This window comes from Fringilla coelebs, assembly GCF_963513975.1.
Source record: "Fringilla coelebs genome assembly, chromosome: 2".
In the NCBI taxonomy this organism is placed as follows: Eukaryota; Metazoa; Chordata; class Aves; order Passeriformes; family Fringillidae; genus Fringilla; species Fringilla coelebs.
The window spans coordinates 65,944,519-65,964,871 of record NC_140029.1 but is presented as its reverse complement, the minus strand read 5'-3'; the positions used below and the strand labels follow the sequence as shown (position 1 = coordinate 65,964,871).

At 35.2% G+C, this 20,353-nt stretch overlaps 1 protein-coding gene across 1 annotated transcript in view; it reads right to left on the bottom strand.

The window, feature by feature from the left end:
* Positions 1-4,482: 4,482 nt before the first annotated feature.
* POSTN (periostin) overlaps positions 4,483-20,353 on the bottom strand; it is a 30,629-nt gene continuing 14,758 nt past the window's right edge. Inside the window, exons 13-22 of the mRNA XM_084226767.1 lie at positions 19,694-19,824; positions 19,425-19,527; positions 18,969-19,036; positions 18,360-18,405; positions 16,244-16,291; positions 13,012-13,107; positions 12,337-12,426; positions 10,655-10,732; positions 5,936-5,977; positions 4,483-5,413 (exon numbers count right to left, since the gene is read on the bottom strand). Coding sequence (XP_084082893.1) covers positions 5,373-5,413; positions 5,936-5,977; positions 10,655-10,732; positions 12,337-12,426; positions 13,012-13,107; positions 16,244-16,291; positions 18,360-18,405; positions 18,969-19,036; positions 19,425-19,527; positions 19,694-19,824 — 743 coding nt within the window. The 3' untranslated portion in view covers positions 4,483-5,372. The remainder of the gene's footprint in view (positions 5,414-5,935; positions 5,978-10,654; positions 10,733-12,336; positions 12,427-13,011; positions 13,108-16,243; positions 16,292-18,359; positions 18,406-18,968; positions 19,037-19,424; positions 19,528-19,693; positions 19,825-20,353) is intronic.

Sequence of the window (20,353 nt, the reverse complement as noted above, 5' to 3'; positions counted from 1 at the left end):
GGCTCATGTTTTTTAGAGCCCTTTCTGAGGACTGGAGGTGAAGGAGAGCACACATTCAGGTATTGTTCCAAAAGAGTTGGGTTTTTTTTTTTTACACACATGAAGATCCATTATCTTGTACAGGAGGTAAGGGTCTTGCACTGGTTACATGCAATATTCCTGGGTTCTTGGCATTATGGGATAAGTTTTTCCAAAGATAACCTCATCCATATCCAATTTCATTAAAAAATTCAAAATAAAACCCCCAAAACAGCAGCAATATGCTTATTTTAAAAAGTTCTCTGCCAGCACTCCTCTTTAAAACTTGTACTTACTGTATTTCCTGTCTCTGTCCAGCTGGGATCCAGAAATGAGTTATCCTTCTTCCCTGGAAAGAACAAACTTTCCCAGTTATGTCTCAGCTGCTTATTTTTTTTTCTAGAGGTGGAACAAGAGGGCTCAGCAGTCTCCTCACCACTCCATCTCTATCTTCAACCACCATAAGTTTAGGATTATGTTTAGGCACTATGTAATCGTGGTCTTCATAGAAGACAGAAACAAGTCCTACTAAGTCCTCCAGACAAATGAACGTAGGTATCTGTAGACAGATGGATCTGTCTACCTGGATTTACTGTGACAGAGGGACAGGCAGGCACCTGAGCTTTGGGGGTTTGCAGGGACACTGACAACCTTAATAGGTAATTTTCTCTGTAGTCAGCAACCTGAAGAGACTGGGGTAAACTTCTGCAAATCATACCCCAAATCACTCCTGTCTAAGCCCCTGAAAACATCCCTGTCTCTTGCCAGTACTTTTTGCAGTGATGGATTTTTCTCATTTAACAAATGTGTTGTTTTAATTCTGTTTAGCATTACAGTCACATCACGTGGCTTCAATGTGCTCTTGACTCAGGCCACATCTTCCATTGGTGAGAAACACAGCAGTTCCATGTGAGAAATAAAGCTGTTGGAAAACCTGTTAAGTATTTCACTAAGAAAAACATTAAAATACAATTGGACTAGCAATTAGAGGTATAAATGCCTGTAATCCAACCCAGACATGATTAAAGCAGCCCTTAAATGTATCAGCAGGAGCTATCCTGAAATGCATTAATATAAAGCAGGCATGCAGAAAGCAGCACTCCTCCTTTCTTAAACATCCAGCAGCATCTTCTATTTCTTAGTGGTATATCCCTCAGCAAGTTTTCAGATGACTGTGCAGAGCAGGTGACACAACAGAAGGATGGGATGCCATCCAGGGCAACCTGGACAAACCTGAGAACTGGGTATGTGAGAACCTCATGAGGTTTAGCAAGCTTAAGTGCAAAGGCTGCACCTGCATCAGGCATGGCACTAGGTGGTGAAAGAAGCTGAGGACGAAGTGATGGTAGTGTGAATGAAGGCTGCATGTGCCACTGGTTCTAAATAGACAACCAAAATCACTAGTTGTGTTTTTACTTAGTAGTATAGATGAAAGATAAAATCAAAAGTGAAGAAATCAGAGCAGAAAGGGGATGCACCAGATCAGAAAGTGAAGCAAGAATGCAACCTGACACATGAGGATTGAAGAACGGTATGATCCGAAGTTTAAGTGCTGATGCCATTCCTCTGACTCGCAATTCTGTCATAGAGGTTACTTTTGTTTAGCAAGGAAAATACCCATAAAAGAAAGTTTGATGTCTGTGGTATTTAAAAGACACTAGTTAAAACAGCAAGGAAGGAAGAATTTTAATCTAGTATGACATTAGGAATAAATTAGTATGGCTGTAAAGGAGACTGAAAAGTCTCCTGAATAGAAACTGCTTCTACATATCAGTCAATAACATGCTGGGCTCCTAATGAGATATTGTCATTCTCATCCTAATTACTTGTAGCACACAGAATTATTCTCCCCATATAGAATCTGTAGCTAATTTCCATCTTTTGTGTCTCTCACTGAATGTTTTAATTAGTCTTGGTTAAAAAATATACATATATATATATATATATATATATATATATACTGAATCTAGGTTTTTTTCCATGCATTAAAAAAATATTAATGATGTAATGTATAAAACAACTCTTGTCAATATTGAGAGGCTTACATTTTCTTGAGATGCTATAAAAACCGTACCTTTGTAGGAAGGGGACACAAAAAGAAGGTGAACCGTTTAAATCTTCACACGTGGGGTTTATGCAGAAGAGAAGTGGAGGCAAATCTTCCTTTAATAATGGAACATGAAGCCCTGTGCCAGTATAAATCTTAGAAAATCCCACATGATCCAATTACACATCTTATGCTATCACTGAAAATTCTGGAGCTCAGTACTTTAAGCAATCAGTTCTTCTCCCATCTGAGTTGTGCTTAGGCTTTGGTATCCCTACTCAGACCCTCCATCTGGGAATGGTGTTTATTGGTTCTGATCTTTAGATAGTAAAAGAATTAAATACAATACAACTGATCTCTAAGGACTACTGTCCCCACCCACTATTTCATTAGAATACTTTGTGAACAAAAGTGGAATTCTTGAATTTAGTTTTGCTATTCTAGGTCTTTTGAGAGACAAATGACATGGAAGGGCATCCTACGTTTACATTGGAGATGGTCACTTGCTAAGCACATTTTCAGTTGTCAAAATGGAAATGGTAAAAAAATCTTTCTTGTAATTTTTTTCCAGATTGCACACCATTGTCTTTATAAAGGAATCAAATTTTCATTTTATTTTAGATCATCTTTCATATTTTGTGATCTTGTAGATTATTTATGTGCACTTTCTGCTGGCAAAACTGAAAGATTTGGGAACATTGACAGTTCAAAATTCTTCTGAATTAGTTTTCATACAGAATATCAAAGGAAGCAGAAGAAATGCTTTGAGAATTCCATCACCAACTCAACTGGACATTCCTGTTTATGAATACCTGAGACACTATAAAGAAACACAAAATAAAGTGGGTGCTCTATTGCTAAAGAGAATTCTTACTTGGCAGTATGCTAACCCCCTGTTTAATCACATTACATTAATTTAAATTGCTCTGAGGTGAGGGGAAATAAATAGGAGGGCAGGAAAAGTTGTAAGTTCTCCAATTTGCTCATTGGTAAAAGACTGTCTGTGTTGACAGAGAAATGGCTAAGCATATAAAAAGCAGATAAAAGAACATGTTTTTCTTTCTACATCAGGTTGTGGAAAGATTCCTGTTCAGATAGCTAGAAAAAGCCACTGCACCAAAAGAAATGTCACTGTTCACTATAGCTGAGCAGACATCTACTGCAGTCTAAGAAGGATTGAGAGGGATGATGTATCAGGCAAACAAGTTTTCATGGAGGAGTGCCCTTTGTATACCACTGTATTTAACTTGTATTGTATTATACATTACTATTATATTATATATTACTTATTATTAATACATTATATTGAAGGGTGAAGTATGAAGTGTATTTTAGTGAATACTGGATGCTTTAAAATGTTATCAAAGCAGAAAACATACTAAAGTTATGGTATTTCACAAATTCCCAAATTCTTTTCCTAATTGAAAAGATAAATTGTCCTACCACAGGATAGGTCTTAATCAATTATTTGCTACCTTTTAGTTTCTTCCTATTTTCTGTCCATTCTTTATCTCTCATTACCATTCCATTTTCTTCTTTATCTCTAATCTTTTTTGAGGAGAGAAGACAGACACATTCTTCCCCTAAAATAACTTCTGTCAATTAAAATCTTACTTGACTGATAGCTCATGATAGCACAGCATTGAAGGAAGAAGTTTAATCCAAATGATTTAATGACAATCAAATGTCCCGGAGAAAGGTGACAGCCTCACCTTTTAGATAATCCTAAGAGCTCTGATGTTGGCCTAAAAGCTATCTAGCCCTTGCCAGGGTTAAAAGCTGCTCTTCCATTAGAGCACTATCGTAGTAAATACTGAGATTACCTTAGTGACATGTCTGATGGCCCAGTAAAGCTGAACAATTTATCAATCTCATTCTCAGATAGCTGTGCTGTTGAAGGAGCAGTGTTTAGGGAATGCCAGTGTGGAATGAGGGAAAGTTTTTCATTATTTAAGGAGAATGGTGCAGTTTAAGTCCATTAGCATGTGCTAAGTAAGAAGGGCAAGCATCAGTTTACTTCTGTGAAAGCATATTTTGCAATTACAAGTCAAAATTAAAATCTTAATGATATTTAGAATTAGCTTTGCTATTAAAAAATATTTACAAATGAAAGCAAACACAGTTCAGCCAAATTCTTTATTGAGTATTTGTTTCAAAACAGAAGTAGAAAAGCATGTTAGACAATGCCTCAGATATTTTGGTCTGCAAAATTAAGGAACTTTGAACAAGTTTTTTCTACTCCTTGAATAATTGTCTTTCACCTTTTGTTGATAAAGGCAGACAACTTCTATGAGTAAAAAATTAGAGTGATAAAATTAACACAATTTACAGAAAACTCCACATTAGTACCAGACATTAGCAAAGCATGTTTTGATACAAAAGCTTTCAGACCTGGCCTAATTTTTTTAAGACCTTTTTCCATGCTGAGTTAACTTCTTGCATGCATTTTATTTATCACTTTTATAATCCACTTTAATAACCAAAAGACACATTTAGGGAAAAATGGGAAAACGCTCAAGAATCTCATTATATGTATTGTTATAGGATTCCTTTAATGGGACTGTGATTTTTTATAAATAAAGAAGTCAACAGGATCTCTAATACATTGCAAGAAGCTCATAATGTTTGCATTTTTTCTTTTTTTGAAGAGCTTCTGTTAGCCAGGTTACTAGAAGGTATTTGGATATGCAATTTAGGACAAAAAAAACCATGATACATTTAATATAAGGCATATTTGTTTGCTTAGAAAAGGTAACATTACTGGTATTACGAATTTAAACATGATGAATTTTGACTTATAAAAGCATACAATACTACTGAACCAAAAGTGCTATGTTAACATCTCATAGTTCCTTAGATTACTATAAAAGTCACCTGAGGTGATAATTTTTCTTTTTTCTAGAAATTATCTAATTTCACTTATATTTCTAATTTAGTGGAAATAATAATAATAAAAAAATACACTCTGTATTGTTCCCTGCTTATTTTTAATCCAATCCTGCAAACACCAGAAGAAAGAATCCTGGTTGTAACAGAAATTTTTGGGTTTCCAGGATCCCACCCTTGATAGTGCTTACTATCAAGAGCAGTAAAAGCACCTCCAATGGATTACTCCTAGTGAGCACTGTGCTGGCAGTGAGTATCTGCAGCTTCACATCTTTTTGTGGATTCATGGTTCAGTTTACATTATGGCATCAATACAATGTCATTTTCTAATGTTCTCATTAAAAAAAAAACAACCCAAACAGTTCCTCTCAAAGACCATGTTCTCGATTGGTAATTCTGTGAATTCTGTCTTGGCAAGCTTTTAGGAATGAGCTAGTCTTGTCCTCCTTCTTGCTCCTCCTCCTGCAAAATATGGTAAAAGAACTTTAATTATTACTTGTAATTATATGCAACATAGTTTGACTATATACTGTATTTACTTGTGAAACGGACATGTGAAAAGGAAAGATGAAGCCTGGAGATGAATATGTCTCTCTTGTGCTGGCAGCTCTGAAATTAAACTGATCTTTCAGCTTCTTCATTAATCAAAATAATATAGATTCTGAGAGTTAAAAATCTTGTGGTGGAGAATCCCAGAGTGCCATTTTCCTATTGCTAATACCCCAAAGTCAGACTTCACTTTGATGGCTTTAATCTCATCTGAAACACTCTTTCAGTAAAACACACAATCTAGATTGTTTTCAGATATCAGAAAAAAATAATTAGCAACTCCAGATTTTGTTAGGATTTTTTTTAAACAGAAATGCAGCTTTTTGTTTTGAAATCATATTTTTAGAGCCTTTTTTTTACCCCTGTCCTGACTCTTAAGATAATGAGATAATATTTGATATGTGTTATAATGTTTAAATGCATGGCTTTTTTTACCTTGTGTCCTCCTGGTTGGTTGTGCTCTCCGTACAGGTGCATCTAGAAAACAGAAGTATTGCAGTCAAAAGTTGTTTGCTGAAGCCTTTGAATTAAAACTCATTAGAAATATTGGAAGCTCACTGCTGACTCTTGAAGTTTGTTCTTTAAGTTTCTCATTAAATTAAGAATTTTGTTCCAGAAGCATGTTGGCTTGATCACCTGAAATATGAATGCTTATAATACAATTCACACATTTCTCTCACGTGCAGTCATCCATTAAATCTTAGTAACATTTTAAAAGTATATTTGCATTTTGAACATATTAATTAATCCGTTATCCACACTGATCTTCTACAGATGGTTACATAATGTAGGCCGGTGCCAGGGCATTTTGCCTCTGCTCTTCACTCATGAAACACCGTGTGACACTGTGTCACTGAAGTACGAGCTCAGGTTAAGGCACAGGACACAGTCTCAGCTTTTGGCAGGAGATGTCCAGGTCTGTTGCATTGACATTACTTCAGGAATTATTCAAGAGCTAAATGCTTGAAACCATTACACAGCATATCCAGCTGTGTTTTGGGCTTGATTTGTAACTGCATTGTGAGTCCACAGTACGATCCCACATTTAGGGTTCAGTTAATTTTCCTCAGGCTTCTGCTTTAAAAGGTGGAGCAGAGCAAAGGCTATTGGATAGGTACCACACCCATTAGATATATCCTTTTTATTTCACTTATTCAGTGAAACTATGGACTTGTTTTCCTTTTTCTCATTGAATCTTGAGACTTTTTTAAACCAGATGTCTCCTCGTTGGGAGGAAGAAGACATCAAAAGCGTGTTACTTTGGTAATTTTTCCTTCTTTACAGTCATGAAGTACTTGTATAGAAGTACTTGTATATTCACCTAACAAGCTGCAGCCAATTCTCTTTTCATCCTGATGTACAGGGTATATAAATGCATAGCCCTGAGATGCAGGCTTGGCCTCATTCCAGCTGAGACTAAACAGCGGGTATCTGCACCACCATGGCAGAAAATTCCAAAGCTCTGCACTGCCCTGACAAGGACAGAATATGGTCCATCCAAAGGAGGCTTTCCATACGTAGGTGATGTCTGTACAATTATGCTTTCAGATAAGCCTTGTGTTTGAAGATCACACCCATCTGTCATTTTCAGGCAATAGGAGACTCCCCAGCACGCCTTGTACTACTCAGCACTGAAGCTGTACAAGCACTCTGTATAATATATTCATTACTTGGCACAGACTTCAAAATTAAGAAGGCAGAAATACATTTATTTAATTTCATTGTCCAAAAGACATATTTTTCTCCTATGTATTTAGCTCAAAGGCTGACAGAAAAACCTATTCTGCGTTATTAGAATTAGAAAAAGACATAAATACCAAAGAAACCCTAAGCAAATTTCTTCTTAACTTTGAATGAAGATCATTAAACAATGGTTGTTAAAGTCAAAGAACAAATTGCTGGTACAAAGGCAGAGTGAATTCTATTTGGCTCCTTTTGGACCTTTATTCCATTCTGGGTTTTGAAATCAAGAGCTTCCCTCATTTAACAGCAGGACAAAGGTAGAGAAATTCCAAGACCCTGTGAGATATTTACTCAACCTCAGAGGTTATATTCCCTGCACCCCACCCTTCCCTGCACCCCATCCTTCACAACGCTGAGAAACCCTGGCAGCAACAGATCACATTTACACTGACAAGAAATAACTCAAGTTAAAAGCAACTCACGTGGTCTTCTTCTGTATGTGCTGCTTAAAGAAAAGTAAATTATTTATGGCTCATGTTCCTTCAAATGTTTTAGCTAAGCTTTGTGGTCAGGCATTTCCTCTTGTCTACTATGCTTGCCAAACCTTTTAGTTACTTTTAGCCACAAGATAAGCCTCAACATTTTTCTTTGTAACATCAGTGAAAGAATTATTTTCCGAAACAATTATAAAACACTTCTTGCTAAAATGCTGGCTTCAGAATGTCTATTTTTATGAATAGATACTGTAAAACCTCACCTGGAATGATCACTTTGGACAAAGCAGGTCTTAGTGATACTGAATTTTTGGCAAACTAACCTTCCAGATGAACTTTCTTGATTTCTCTCTCGATAATCTGTGGCTCTCCCTCAATTACTTTAGTAACCTTGGTGTACTCAGTTCCAGCTATGGTAAGCATCAAAAACAAATGAGTTAAATCTGGCATAGCATTTTTCTGTATGCAAGGAGCCCTCAGTGGAAACAATGTCATTTTTGGGCACAGGTCTTGCAGGCTACCATGCTATTCATGCCATAAGGCATGTTATCTCTAGGGATGAGTCATTCATTGCAATCTTGGTTTAAAGTTCTTCTTCAGCAAAGACTGCTAATTGTTTTAAGCAGTTATGGATATTTTATGAGCAGAATTAAAGCCCATATGAAATCATTCTTTTATTTAGACAGTGATAATACATTTGTTTGTGTCAAAACTCAAATTCAAATGACTAGGAAATTTTCAATAAAAAATAATTTTATGTAGACAAGAGGGCCATAAAGAATTATCACCAACAACCCTAAAGCAGCTTGTGTGTCTGCTTTTATTGGCTAAATGTATAGTAAGGTATTATCATGGCAGCCAAGGGTAACTGATTGGATAAATCATGGAAAAGATAGATAAAAATCAAATTAAAGAAAAAGACAAATCTGCCTACTTGGTCCCTTCTGTAAAGCGGGATGCTTATGCAAACTAACATATAATAGCAAGGAAAATAGCAAGAATTCAAGAGATGATATTGTCTTCTTCAAATTTTCTAGTGAGAAACTATCTCATTTCCATACACCTATACGCTCTAAGATGCATCTCTACAGATTACGCCTATTTAATTTTATACCTCTGTATCTGAAGGTGATTACAAGTACAGTTATAATTGTTAGATTCTGGTATCTGACCAGAATTCTGCAGATAAAATTTGATCCTGATTCTTGTTGACTGGTTTAAAGCAATAGTGCAGTATATACAGGAATTTTCTTGCTGAAATTTTTTAATTTCCATCTTTTCTTTTAAATCGAGAAATAGGCATCTCCAGAGAGCAAATCTTTTCACATAGCTTCGATAGGACAAAATGAAAAACCCTCTGAAAGTTTCTCTTTCTGTCCAATATTATATGTGAATTCTGGCTCAGGTCTGTAAAACTAAGATTCAGAGGTTTGAAAAGACAGAGTTACAGTCAACGGGAGACATAGCCATATCTTGGCTTTTCTCTAAGACTAGCTGTGTTATCAAGTAGCATATTTAAGTCTGTTGGTCAGCTGTTCAGCCAACAGGAAGTTTTTTACTTGACTGAAGTTTAAGTCACATTCACAAAACAGTGCTTTTGTAAGACAATGAGATTTAGTTCAGTGAACTAAATGAGGCTGTAAGTTACTTTACAGGAATACAACTTTGTAACTTACTGAAAAGTGAACATAAAATTAAATTGATTCATTTAGTTTATGTCAAGAGAAACATCAATCCATATTTTTGAGCTTCTGACCCAGGCTTAAACTAACATTTCTAAAAACCATATCACTTAAATTCTTTTTTTATTACCCATTGCTATTATAGATAGTTTGTCTAATCTACATTAAGCAGAGAACATTCCAGATTCATAGATAAAGATTAATTTCATAAGCAGAAGTTCTTTTACTATTTTCTACAGCTACTGGTTATGTACTGCCAAAACTGTTAGATTTAAGAGAGCAAGAAGGAAAGAAAACCATTCCTTGGAATGCTGTATTTGAAGAGAATTAAAGTTAATGTCTGGATATCCATCACCTGTAAGCATTTAAAGAAGATGTTCAACATGCCTTTAATTATTAACTTGAGGACAATGAACATTCATTTCTGAAGAACTGATAAGTAAGATGAATTTGGCCAGTTACAATATGTTCCATTTCACAGTGTTTTTCACCGATTTAAATTTGATAAAAAATATTGGAATAAATCTTCATTGCTCCCCTGGGTTTTAATTCAGAAACCTTTTAAAGACTGAAAAAATCAAAATAATTTTTTTTCTGTGATCAGTGGCATTAAAAAATTGATTACTCAAGCTTTGATTCTTACTGCCATTTCACAGATATCTGGCACTAGAATATAGTGTTCTATTTTTTTCCATTAAAATTCCACTTCTACTACATCAGTCTTTAAAATGTTAAGTTCAACATATCTGAGAGGGGTTTCAGTTATCATAACCTGTTGCAAAAATGTTAGTTATAATTCTCTGAATTACCTCCCTGCAGAAGTCTTTTGATTTCTTCATCTTCCAGTAAATGACCATCACCTTCAATAAATTTGGTCACTTTGGTAACCTCTGATAGGATACAGGTTATGGCAAAAAGTTGATTTACAGAAAACATTTGGCAATCCCACAAGAGCACATATAATCATGTCATAGCATTGTTCTGAATTTTAAAATTCGTGTTATGTTATCAAATTTCACATAAACACTGGAAACACCATATTATAGGACAAACATAGCATGCTATGTATTAGATCCAGGCAGCCTCACCTCTAGAGCTGACTGAAATACGAAGATCAAGGACTCAAAACAGAATTTTACATTTGAAGAGTTCTGAGGTTTAATATCTGGGTAAGTTTTTGCAGTATGAACGTAAATTCTTTAAACATGGAATATCCACTCAGTAATTACTTCAGTTATATATAGATATAGATATATATATATGTTAAAGAAATGAAATAAAACAAGCATACTAACCTTCTTCAAGGATTTTCTTCAACTTCTCTTCATTGTCTGAACCTCCTGCAGTAATTCTGGTATATTTTATTTCAGGACCTGGAAAAAATTTAATAAGATAGTGGTTTCTATCAGATATAACAGGTTTGTCCTTTAAATTATATTTTCCTATTTAATTCCTATGGTGATTCCATAGTTAACATGCTGTAGTCTGCTTATATGGCAAATTTATTTTTTACCATTTCCAAAATTAAACTGAATGAGCATTAAAACAGTAGTTAGAACTAGTCCTGAAAGTAATTAGCCAAATTTGTCATAATTAGAAAAATTACCTGCTTACATTCTTAGAGTAAGACACAATTTTAAACTCTGTTGTATTAGATCATGGATCAGATATTTCTGCAGTCCATTATTAGTCTGAATTGACTGTTCAAATAGACATTTTTGCTTTTATTATTGATATGAATGATTTGAAGACTTAATATTTGAGATTCCTTATCAGTTTCTACAGATCGAAAATGAGATACAGGTCTGAAATTCTGGCATTTTGCATTATAGTTGCCATTTCATATGGGATATCAGTGAAACTTAAATCTGAGAATTGAGAAAATTATATTTTATTCATTTCCCCAACAATTGTTGCCAGAAAATAGTCCCAGTTTTATTCATAAACCACTAATGCCTTTCATTCAGTTATTTTCATTGTAGTAAAAAGTTGTATGGTAATAACTTAAGCATGACTTTTTGTTTCTGTCTTTCTCAAATTAATTCAGTTGAATTTCAATATTTTCTAAATAAATTTTCTATTTATTAGATTTTCTAGAAAACAATATTTTCTAAATAAACTGAATATTAGGACTTGCAGCTAAATCAACAAGTCAACAGTCAACATGTTGTTATAACAGTGTCTTTTCCTTACAAGCTCTCTAGCAGACAGAATTTCAATGGTTGCATTCAAACTGATATTTAAGCAAGGTGATCAGAAAGTGTCAACAGAGAACTCCATATATCACCTACTATGCTTAAATATGCCTCACTCTACTTATCAGTTTCTTGGATGCTAAAAGAAATAGCTCTGTAACAAGTCAAATACAATTGAAATTGGCCAAGGAACTTGGGAGCTTTTGTGTGAGAAAATACAGGGATGCAGATGCATATTGATTTTATCTTACATTTGCTATATCTAACTTGCGGATGTCAGATCAAGTCCCCGCCTTATGGAGAAACAGAGATCTTTTTCTGAAACAGCTGTCAAGAGAGCCTGGCATGACATGCAAAAACAGGCATCTACACAATAAACATCTCTGTTTGGTAAAATGAAACCTTCCTGGAGGTATATATAATCCAGAAGTGTAGGAAAAAAAAATTCCTTCTAAAGCAAAGCAGAGTACAAAACCACTAAAAGCAGTATCACTCTGAAATGGTAGCAAGAAGTTAGCAGAAGTAGACACTTACCAAAATATGAAAATAAAAACAAAAAAAGAAGACAAATTTTCATAATTTTGCATGCTGTTAAAATATCATTGCCATTTATGTATATGTGTGTAGGACACACGGCCAGCCTTACAGAGACAGTGGGAAGTATTAAGGAAAATTCAACTGTCAAGGAAATGCAGTTTAGGCACTAGGATAGAACTTAAGATATGTTACTTTTGTGTGCAAAGGTGGACTTTACTAAGAATGAATATCTCAGCTTAATTTACCTTGAATAATTCTTTCTTCTGTTACTTTTTTCTCTGTCACTTCCACAGGTCGTCCATCAATGATTTTGGTGTATGTTTTAATAATTGGTTCTACAAGGATTTTTAAATTCAAGGCATTAATCAAGTGATGAACTTTCAAGTGTTCTTTTTGAGATGTGGAAACTGACTGAAGCACGGAACGAAATACCATAGAATATTTTATGAAAAATAAAAATATTCAGAGATCAGAAACTAAATCTACTCAAAATTTAGGATGATTGTGTGATTTTTCCTTTAAAACCATCCTACATGTGAACATCTCAATGCCCTTAGCAAAGAGAAGGCAGGGTTTACCTCTCTTTCTGACAAAATTGCCTGTTTATCACAGAATTACATACTACATATTTGATTTCAGGACAGCAATGAGCAAGTAATTCTTGACTGAGATATATGTCAGCATGCAGAGTATTTCTAAACGGTCTCAACTGAAGCTATGGAACACAACTAGGGAAAAAAACCCTCAATTTTTTCAAATGCATGAGAATTAAAAAGTATATGATGCAATAAAATTGCAGCACTTCACAAATGTCTTGTTAAAAATGGAGCAGCTGTCTAACATGAATCACCTAGACAAAGTATAAACTGCTAGGGAATAGTGAATGCTAATGCAAATTGAGTTGCTGAAAGCATACCAACCTCCATGAATCACTTTAGTTATTGTCTCCCCTTCCCTGACTATTTTGAACTCAGGTTCCCCTTCAATTAATTTAGTGAGCTGTGTGATAGATGGGTCTGTGACATAGGAAAAAAAACAACACGTTACAAATAGTCATAAAATACTTGTAGTATTCCATGGGGGTGAGATGAAGCTTGCATTTTCTCCCCCAACTCTAGATAAACCAGATTATTGTAATAGAGGGCTGTTTAAATCTGAGAGGTTATTTGTGGTAACATTTACAGTCTTGTGTTTTCTCACACAAGATCTTAAACAAAGATTCTGTCATACAGTCATGCTTTATTTATTTTGTGCATATGATATTTTTAACATTTGTTGACAAGTTCCAGGCAATAAACCAGATCATCAGCAGCAGAAAGGAAGTCTTTTTCTATATATTTGGTAAGAAGGTTACTCTGCCTCTTTGCAGATATCTTACAGCTATTGTTCCACTAGTGATCAGCATGCAATCTACATAGGGAGAGATTTTTGGTTTTTAGTTGTTTTTATTATTTTTTGCTTTGGAGTTTCTTTTATTTTTTGCTTTGATGTTGTTAATGTGGCTTTTTTTCTTCCTTTGTGTTTAAGACTTGGCCTGTGGTTGCACAGCTTAAAAAAACCAACCAAACAAAAAGCAAACTTTTGAGATCAGCTGGAATGTCTGTAAGGACATTTATCAGCATTACTGGCTATCATTATCATGGGTGAGGTCATTTTGATTACACTGATCCAAATATATCTCTGTCTGACCTGCTAAAGCAGGAGATACTGTATAAATTAGGAACCTACCATCAATTAGCAGTAATAATATGGTTCTTCTCAAATTAGTGCTGTGGGACTCCTTTTACTTAAGAAGCTGCTGTAAAACAAACTTTCTTTATTCCTTATTCAGAGACAGAAACTTAGCACAATCCATCTTTTTTACTTTCTTTAAAAATCCCTTAAATATCTTTGTATGGATTTTTGTAGAAGTTGATTGCGCATTGATTATTTTTTCCATAATTACTGATCAGAATTTAACAACAGCTTTTAAAGATGTGTGCCTTCTGTTAATTGTTGCAAACAGTCAATATAAGCAACCTTCAATAATAAAAACCAAAAATGTTTGGCATTATTTTTTCAGTAGCAAATGATTGCATCAATAGAATTTAGAAATAAATAATTCAGATGAAATGATATGAGAGAATCATAAAGATTCCCTGTTATTATAGACCTCTATTAATATACTCTGAGTTATAAACAGCTGAACAAGCCCTCACTTCTTTTATTTTTAACAGGTCTGAATGAAAAATATTTATAAATTTTTTAAAGTAACTGTCTTACAAGACTCATTCCCTGCTTCTGTTTTAAACCTGGAGGAATTTTTTTGCATGTTGAGAATCTATTAAATAGCAATTTACATTGATAAAAGTGATGAATATAAATGAAATAATGTAAAAGTAATATTGATGAATATTTATAAATGCTTTATTTTTACATTTCTCAATAACTGTATCTTTTCATGTGATTGATACAGCAGATGTGTGGAAACCAAAAGGTGAAGGCATAGCCAGCTGTATTGCCTAGTCTAGGATCAATCCTTTGAATATTTTATCTGTTAAAATTTGGGTTTCTGTCAGATTTAACTCTACATCTGTTTAATCTTTTAGATCCCATACATGCCCAAGTACAAAAAATGGAAGCACAACGCAAGCAGAAAACACTGAGACAGGAAAAGGCACACATCCCCCTCTAAACTTGGTGGGGAGAGATGTAATTATTTTTTAGTGGAAATTGCCCTTGCATCATGATCTAGTAGAACTTCGTGACAAAATTAGCATTTAACTTTGCCAGCTTTTATCTACATACTGCTGTGGATTTATGTGGTTCTGATGGCAGCTGCCACTCACTACTGTTACTGAGAAAGTTCAGAAGTGACAGAATTGGTTTTATTTGGCCTATATCTGAAGCAATTATCAGCAGAAAAGCTGCACTGGCCAGAGATCTTTCCCTGGAGTATGTCCCAAAGGAGAAATACTGTACTGGAAATGGAAAGGAGTAGCCCTTCAATACTCATTAACTTTTTTTTTCCTCTATTTGGTGGCTAAAATTTAGTTCTAAATTTGACTATACAAGTGCTCAGACTTTTAATATTTCATGAAATGTTTCAAAAAAGATTTAATTTTTCATTGCTTCTTTTAAAGACAGGTTTATTTCAGTTAATTTTCAACCTCTAAACATCCTGTAAATCACCTAAACTATATACTCTGTCTCTGGGTTTAACAGAGCAGAAGAGGTACTTTCAAAGAATGATTCACCCTCACCATAGCAAGATTTCTAAAATAGCTTGGATGAATTACCATATGAAATAATCTATCCATTTGTATTGCATTGTGGATCTGATTTAATGATGGAGACTAGGCAACAAACAAAGATCAGCATATGTGTTAAATGGCCCCTAATCCTAAATGGGATGAAGCACAGACAAGCTCCTCAAAAAGTAAGCATTTGTCCTTTCTTCTGGAGGGAAATACTCCCAGAAACACTGATTAAGCAGTCTGGATAAAATTTGTTGCATGACATTTTTAACTGCGTTTCTCAGTTGAGATAAAAATGCTGAAAGGGAATTTTTTTATTTCAATGGTAAACTGAATCTCATCAGCTTTACTTAAGTTATAAATCACAAGTAATCTTAGCAGTCTCATCCCCACATTTTTTCTCTTCAGTCCCATCGTTGATCTTTAAGTCATGCTTCCATATGGAGAAATAAAAAAGGCCAAAAATTGAGTAGATATTTTCAGGCATCCAACAGATATTGGTAGTTAGAACTGATTGAAAATTATATGAAAATGAACCAATTTTTCTCTTCAAAGTATAAGAAACATATCTATTTTAAAATATCTGTTTTGATTTAGAAAAAAAGGAAATGGCCTAATTGAAAACGAAAAAAAGATAAAATAATGGTTTAAAAAAATATTATTTAAGATATTTTTAAATACCCATAGAAAAAGAAGAAAACTCATTTGGGGAGAAAAACCATGCATAATCTTTTAGTAAAAAACATTTCAGTCAGTTCTAATTGCAATATTTGTATCTTTGCTTTTCCAGCAAAGTGCTTAGCATTCTGGAGTTGCTGGGTATAAAATTCATCCTGTTAAAGAAATATATTCAAGATATATTCTGAATATGTATATGAACATATGCAGAAATATATATACCACATGCCTCATTTACCTTCCTTTGTGATGATAGGCTGGACGTTGCTTTCAATTATGTTAATTTCTGAAAATACAGAAAATGGAATATACAGTGCATTCCATTCTTACAATTTCTCTGAGGCAACCATCAGTTAGATTTGGTCTGCTCATAAGGGTATGGGTAAAATCATAGATATTACTGGGGGGAAGAGAAACACAAAAGGATCTAGAGTATGACTCTTGGTTCTGGTTATGAAATAGTGATCCACTCAGGTCATCTGCAGACAGAATCTGCTGATATGGAATTTGCCTTATAAAACCCATGGGTCAAGGTAACCTTGATGATAGAGATAATAGAGAGGGCTTGTACAATTACCCACTCAAAATTTTGCACAATTCCCTGACATGCCTTATGCCTAAATGTTGCCCTTTTCATTCAGGAGTTGATCAGGAACACACAGGAAACATTCAGAATTATAGATAGAACATGACAGAAAATTTGGCCTTGGAAGATCAAGTTGTCCACCCAGGACAGACTCAAGTATTCACTGAACACCTCTGATAGTGATTTTACTCATAGCCATCCACTGGAGAAGCCCATACTGATAGAGTCTTTCCCAGTCTTTCACTCAACTGAAACTACAGCTACAGCTTTCCAGGTGTCCACATTGACCTCTTTAGCTTAATTATTACACACACTGCTTCCTGTGCTACTCTCACTGGCTGTGGGAGGTAGAATCATAGAATATCTCAAGTTGGAAGAGATGCATAGGGATCACCAAGTCCTTTTTCTCCGAGGGGAAGGAAGACTAAACCATATGACCAAGGGTGCTGTCCAGAAGCTCCTTGAACTCTGTCTGGCTTGGTGCTGTGGCCACTTCCCTGAGGATCATGTTCCATTGACTGACCATCCTCTGGGTAAAGAACCCATTCCTAATGTCCCATCTGAATTTTCCCAAAGCAGCTTCATTCCATTTCCTGTCATTGGTCACCATAAAGCAGACCAGCACACCCCCTCCCCTGCCCTTCTTGGGAAAGGCATGGGTTGAGATGGGGTCACTGCTCAGCAATGTGGTCATCCCTCTGCCTTCTCTTATCCAAACTGAACAAGCCAAATGACCTCATCAACTCCTCAAAGTCTTGACCTCAAGACCTTTCACCATCTTGATCACCCTCCTCTGGACACTGGGCCCAAAACTGGCTCCCCAAACTGCCCCAGCACTCGAGGAGAGGCTGCCCCAGTGCAGAGCAGAGTGGGATAATCCCCTCCCTTTCCTGGATGGCGATGCTGAGCCTGATGCATCCCAGGACAGGGTTGGCTACTTCAGCTGCTGGGGCACTGCTGGCTCATATTCAACTTGTCATCAAGGTGAATTACTCCATTTTTTGTTCCAAGGGTTTTTTAACTTTAGTATGTCCATTCCCGATTTTCAAAACTCTGATGGGATGGTTTCACTTTATACTGTGAAATATGGGTAGGACTCCATCGGAATTTAATAATTTGTCTAAATTCATCTTGCCTCACAAGATTACAGAAGGAACTTTGTCTTCTAACAACTTGTTTCAAGACATACCCTATAATAAGAAATTAAACGCACAACCTGAGAAAGGCTGCAAGAGAGCTAAAAGGGGTATTTATTTTCACATGTACTCCCTAAAGAGAAAATATTCTGAACAACTGTCTCCCATTCAAGCCTCATATTTGCACATATGGGAAACAGGTCACAATGTACACTCTGTCCCTCTGGAAATACTTATGGAATACTTATCTCAGTGCACAGACAATCTTGGAGAGTACAGTACAATGCTACATCTTAGAAAGAGATTCAACTCTGTTATGCACCATGCACTGAACCTTGGCTAAAAGCTGAAAAACAATCTTTTCCATATGTATCTTGTCTACCCCAAGAGTTTAAACAGCTTACTTCAGGGTTACTTTCCAGGCACACATCTGGAAAGGGGAAAATACAGTAGCACAGCAGCCAGAAACATTCTATTTTGAGTCTTTCTCTTCCTTTTCTTCATTGGCATATCTTACTTTCCCAGAAAATTCTTTCTTCTTTATTGAAAAGAAATGCACAATTCCAAATTGGAATTGGCACCACTTAAAAAGCAATATTCAACTCATCTGGAAGTATTTAAAATGAACTTACTGTAAAATGTCAGTGGAATCTCTTTGAAGGTACTGTCACGAACAAACTATAAAAACAGAAAAGCAATTTATTTAAAATTTTTAAAAAGTAGCATTTGCCTTACAGTTTCCTAGTGGATGTGGGTATGATTCACTGCTTCATTGACCTAAAAGTTAGGTGATGCTATTTGTCTAGGTTCTCTTACTCATTGTTGAGGGAGGATGCAATCTCCCTCAACAATGAGGGAGGATAGCTGAGGTAGACAAGGATGTCTACTTTTCTTCCCAGGTTATTGATGCTGCTGGCTTTAATGGCATAAGAATTTAGTCACTTGGTCTTTTTTTCAAATAAGTGATTTGTTTTCCAAGAGTGACAAAGTGAACTAAAGAGCAGATTTGGGCCAATTCACACTGATATTATCCAAATGCAAATATTCTACAATTATTTGGCATTGAAAAACATAACTGTTGAGTGCAGGGTATCATTCATGATTATATTTGGTTAACTGGGAGCTATTGAATGTGTTGTCTGCTGAAGAAAGAAAGGACCAGAGAATTACTTATGACTTACAATATGCTCAGTTACATAGATCCTGCCAGAAAGACAGAGGGATAATTACTAAAAGAATACCTTAATTTGAATGTATTTAATCAACTTCTTCAGTATTGTGAGCAGCTGGTCATTTCCAACAGGCAGTTCTGACAAAAGAAGCAGGCTCATAAGAGGAAATATGCAACTGTGTGCATTTTACTTTGATTTACAATGATCAGGAGCTTCAGTCATTCTCAAACACTCGCACAAGCTTGTACTCAATATATATTATTCAATATCAGCAGAAAAGGTAGTTTTGGCTAGTCTTGTTAGTCTTGTCTTTCATATACTTTACTTTCATAACATTTCAAAATTTTGAAACCAAGGTTTCAAGCAAGATTCTTCCACAAAATGAGCATTGAGATAAATATTCTGTTTCAAATTCCACATAGGAATTGTATCTTTAAATTGATTACCTTTTTGAAGTTATTGCAATTACAAAACATGCAAACAGATTTAAAAGAGTGGGTACAAATGTCACTAAATAATACTCACCTGCTGGATATAGGAGTTTGTCAATAACATGAATGACACCATTTGTTGCCATGAGATCAGATTCTCTTGATTTCAGTTCATTAACCAGAAGAGTATCATTCACCTGGTAAAGGATCAAAAAGAACCCAAGTTATCAGGTACATTAGAAAACAACTCCAAACCCTATTATAACATTTGGAGAAATGCATGCCATTCTCTAATGTGGATGGACATGGACTATCAATTCTCTGTTACAAGGCTGTAACAGGGAAACATTTTCTATACTTAACTGTTTTCAAGTAGAGTTTGCCTCCTTGGATGGTTTTAAGAATATTTGTTACACCAGGCTCAAAGCCACTTCCGATGAAAACTCCTTGTGTCAAGTGGTAAAGAAGAATATTCCTGAGAGCATTTTTGTCTCCTATGTAAAAATAAAAAAGTAGGAATAAAATTAAATGGCAGGGGATTGTTCATTGTGGGAATGCTAAGGATTCACATAGACTTGAGCTAGAACAAAACATAATATGTATTAAAATACCACAAACACATGCAATTTGAATTTGTTAGAATGATGACAAAGGGAAAAAGCCCAACTATATGACAAAAAGGTACTCAGAACACAATCACAAAGATCCTATGAGAAATCTACAAAAGAACATAAAAGGGGTCAATGGAACAATTAGAAGTTCTGAGTTTGTCTGTTCTTATAAAGAACAGAAGGACCTTGGAGAAGTCAGGCAAGGGGAAACCACCCTATTTTATGGAAGACTCCCATATTTCAAAGTTTGGCATTCCTATGTGGGATGAAAAGAAAAAAACCCAATATTTTCAAGACTGTCTTAAAAAATAAATTTATTCTCAAGCTCAAGTTAACATCCTGATAGGGCTGTCTGAGGTTGAGAGTCATAGGATGGGCTGCAGAAATACTAATGCATGCCCAGGAGACAGGG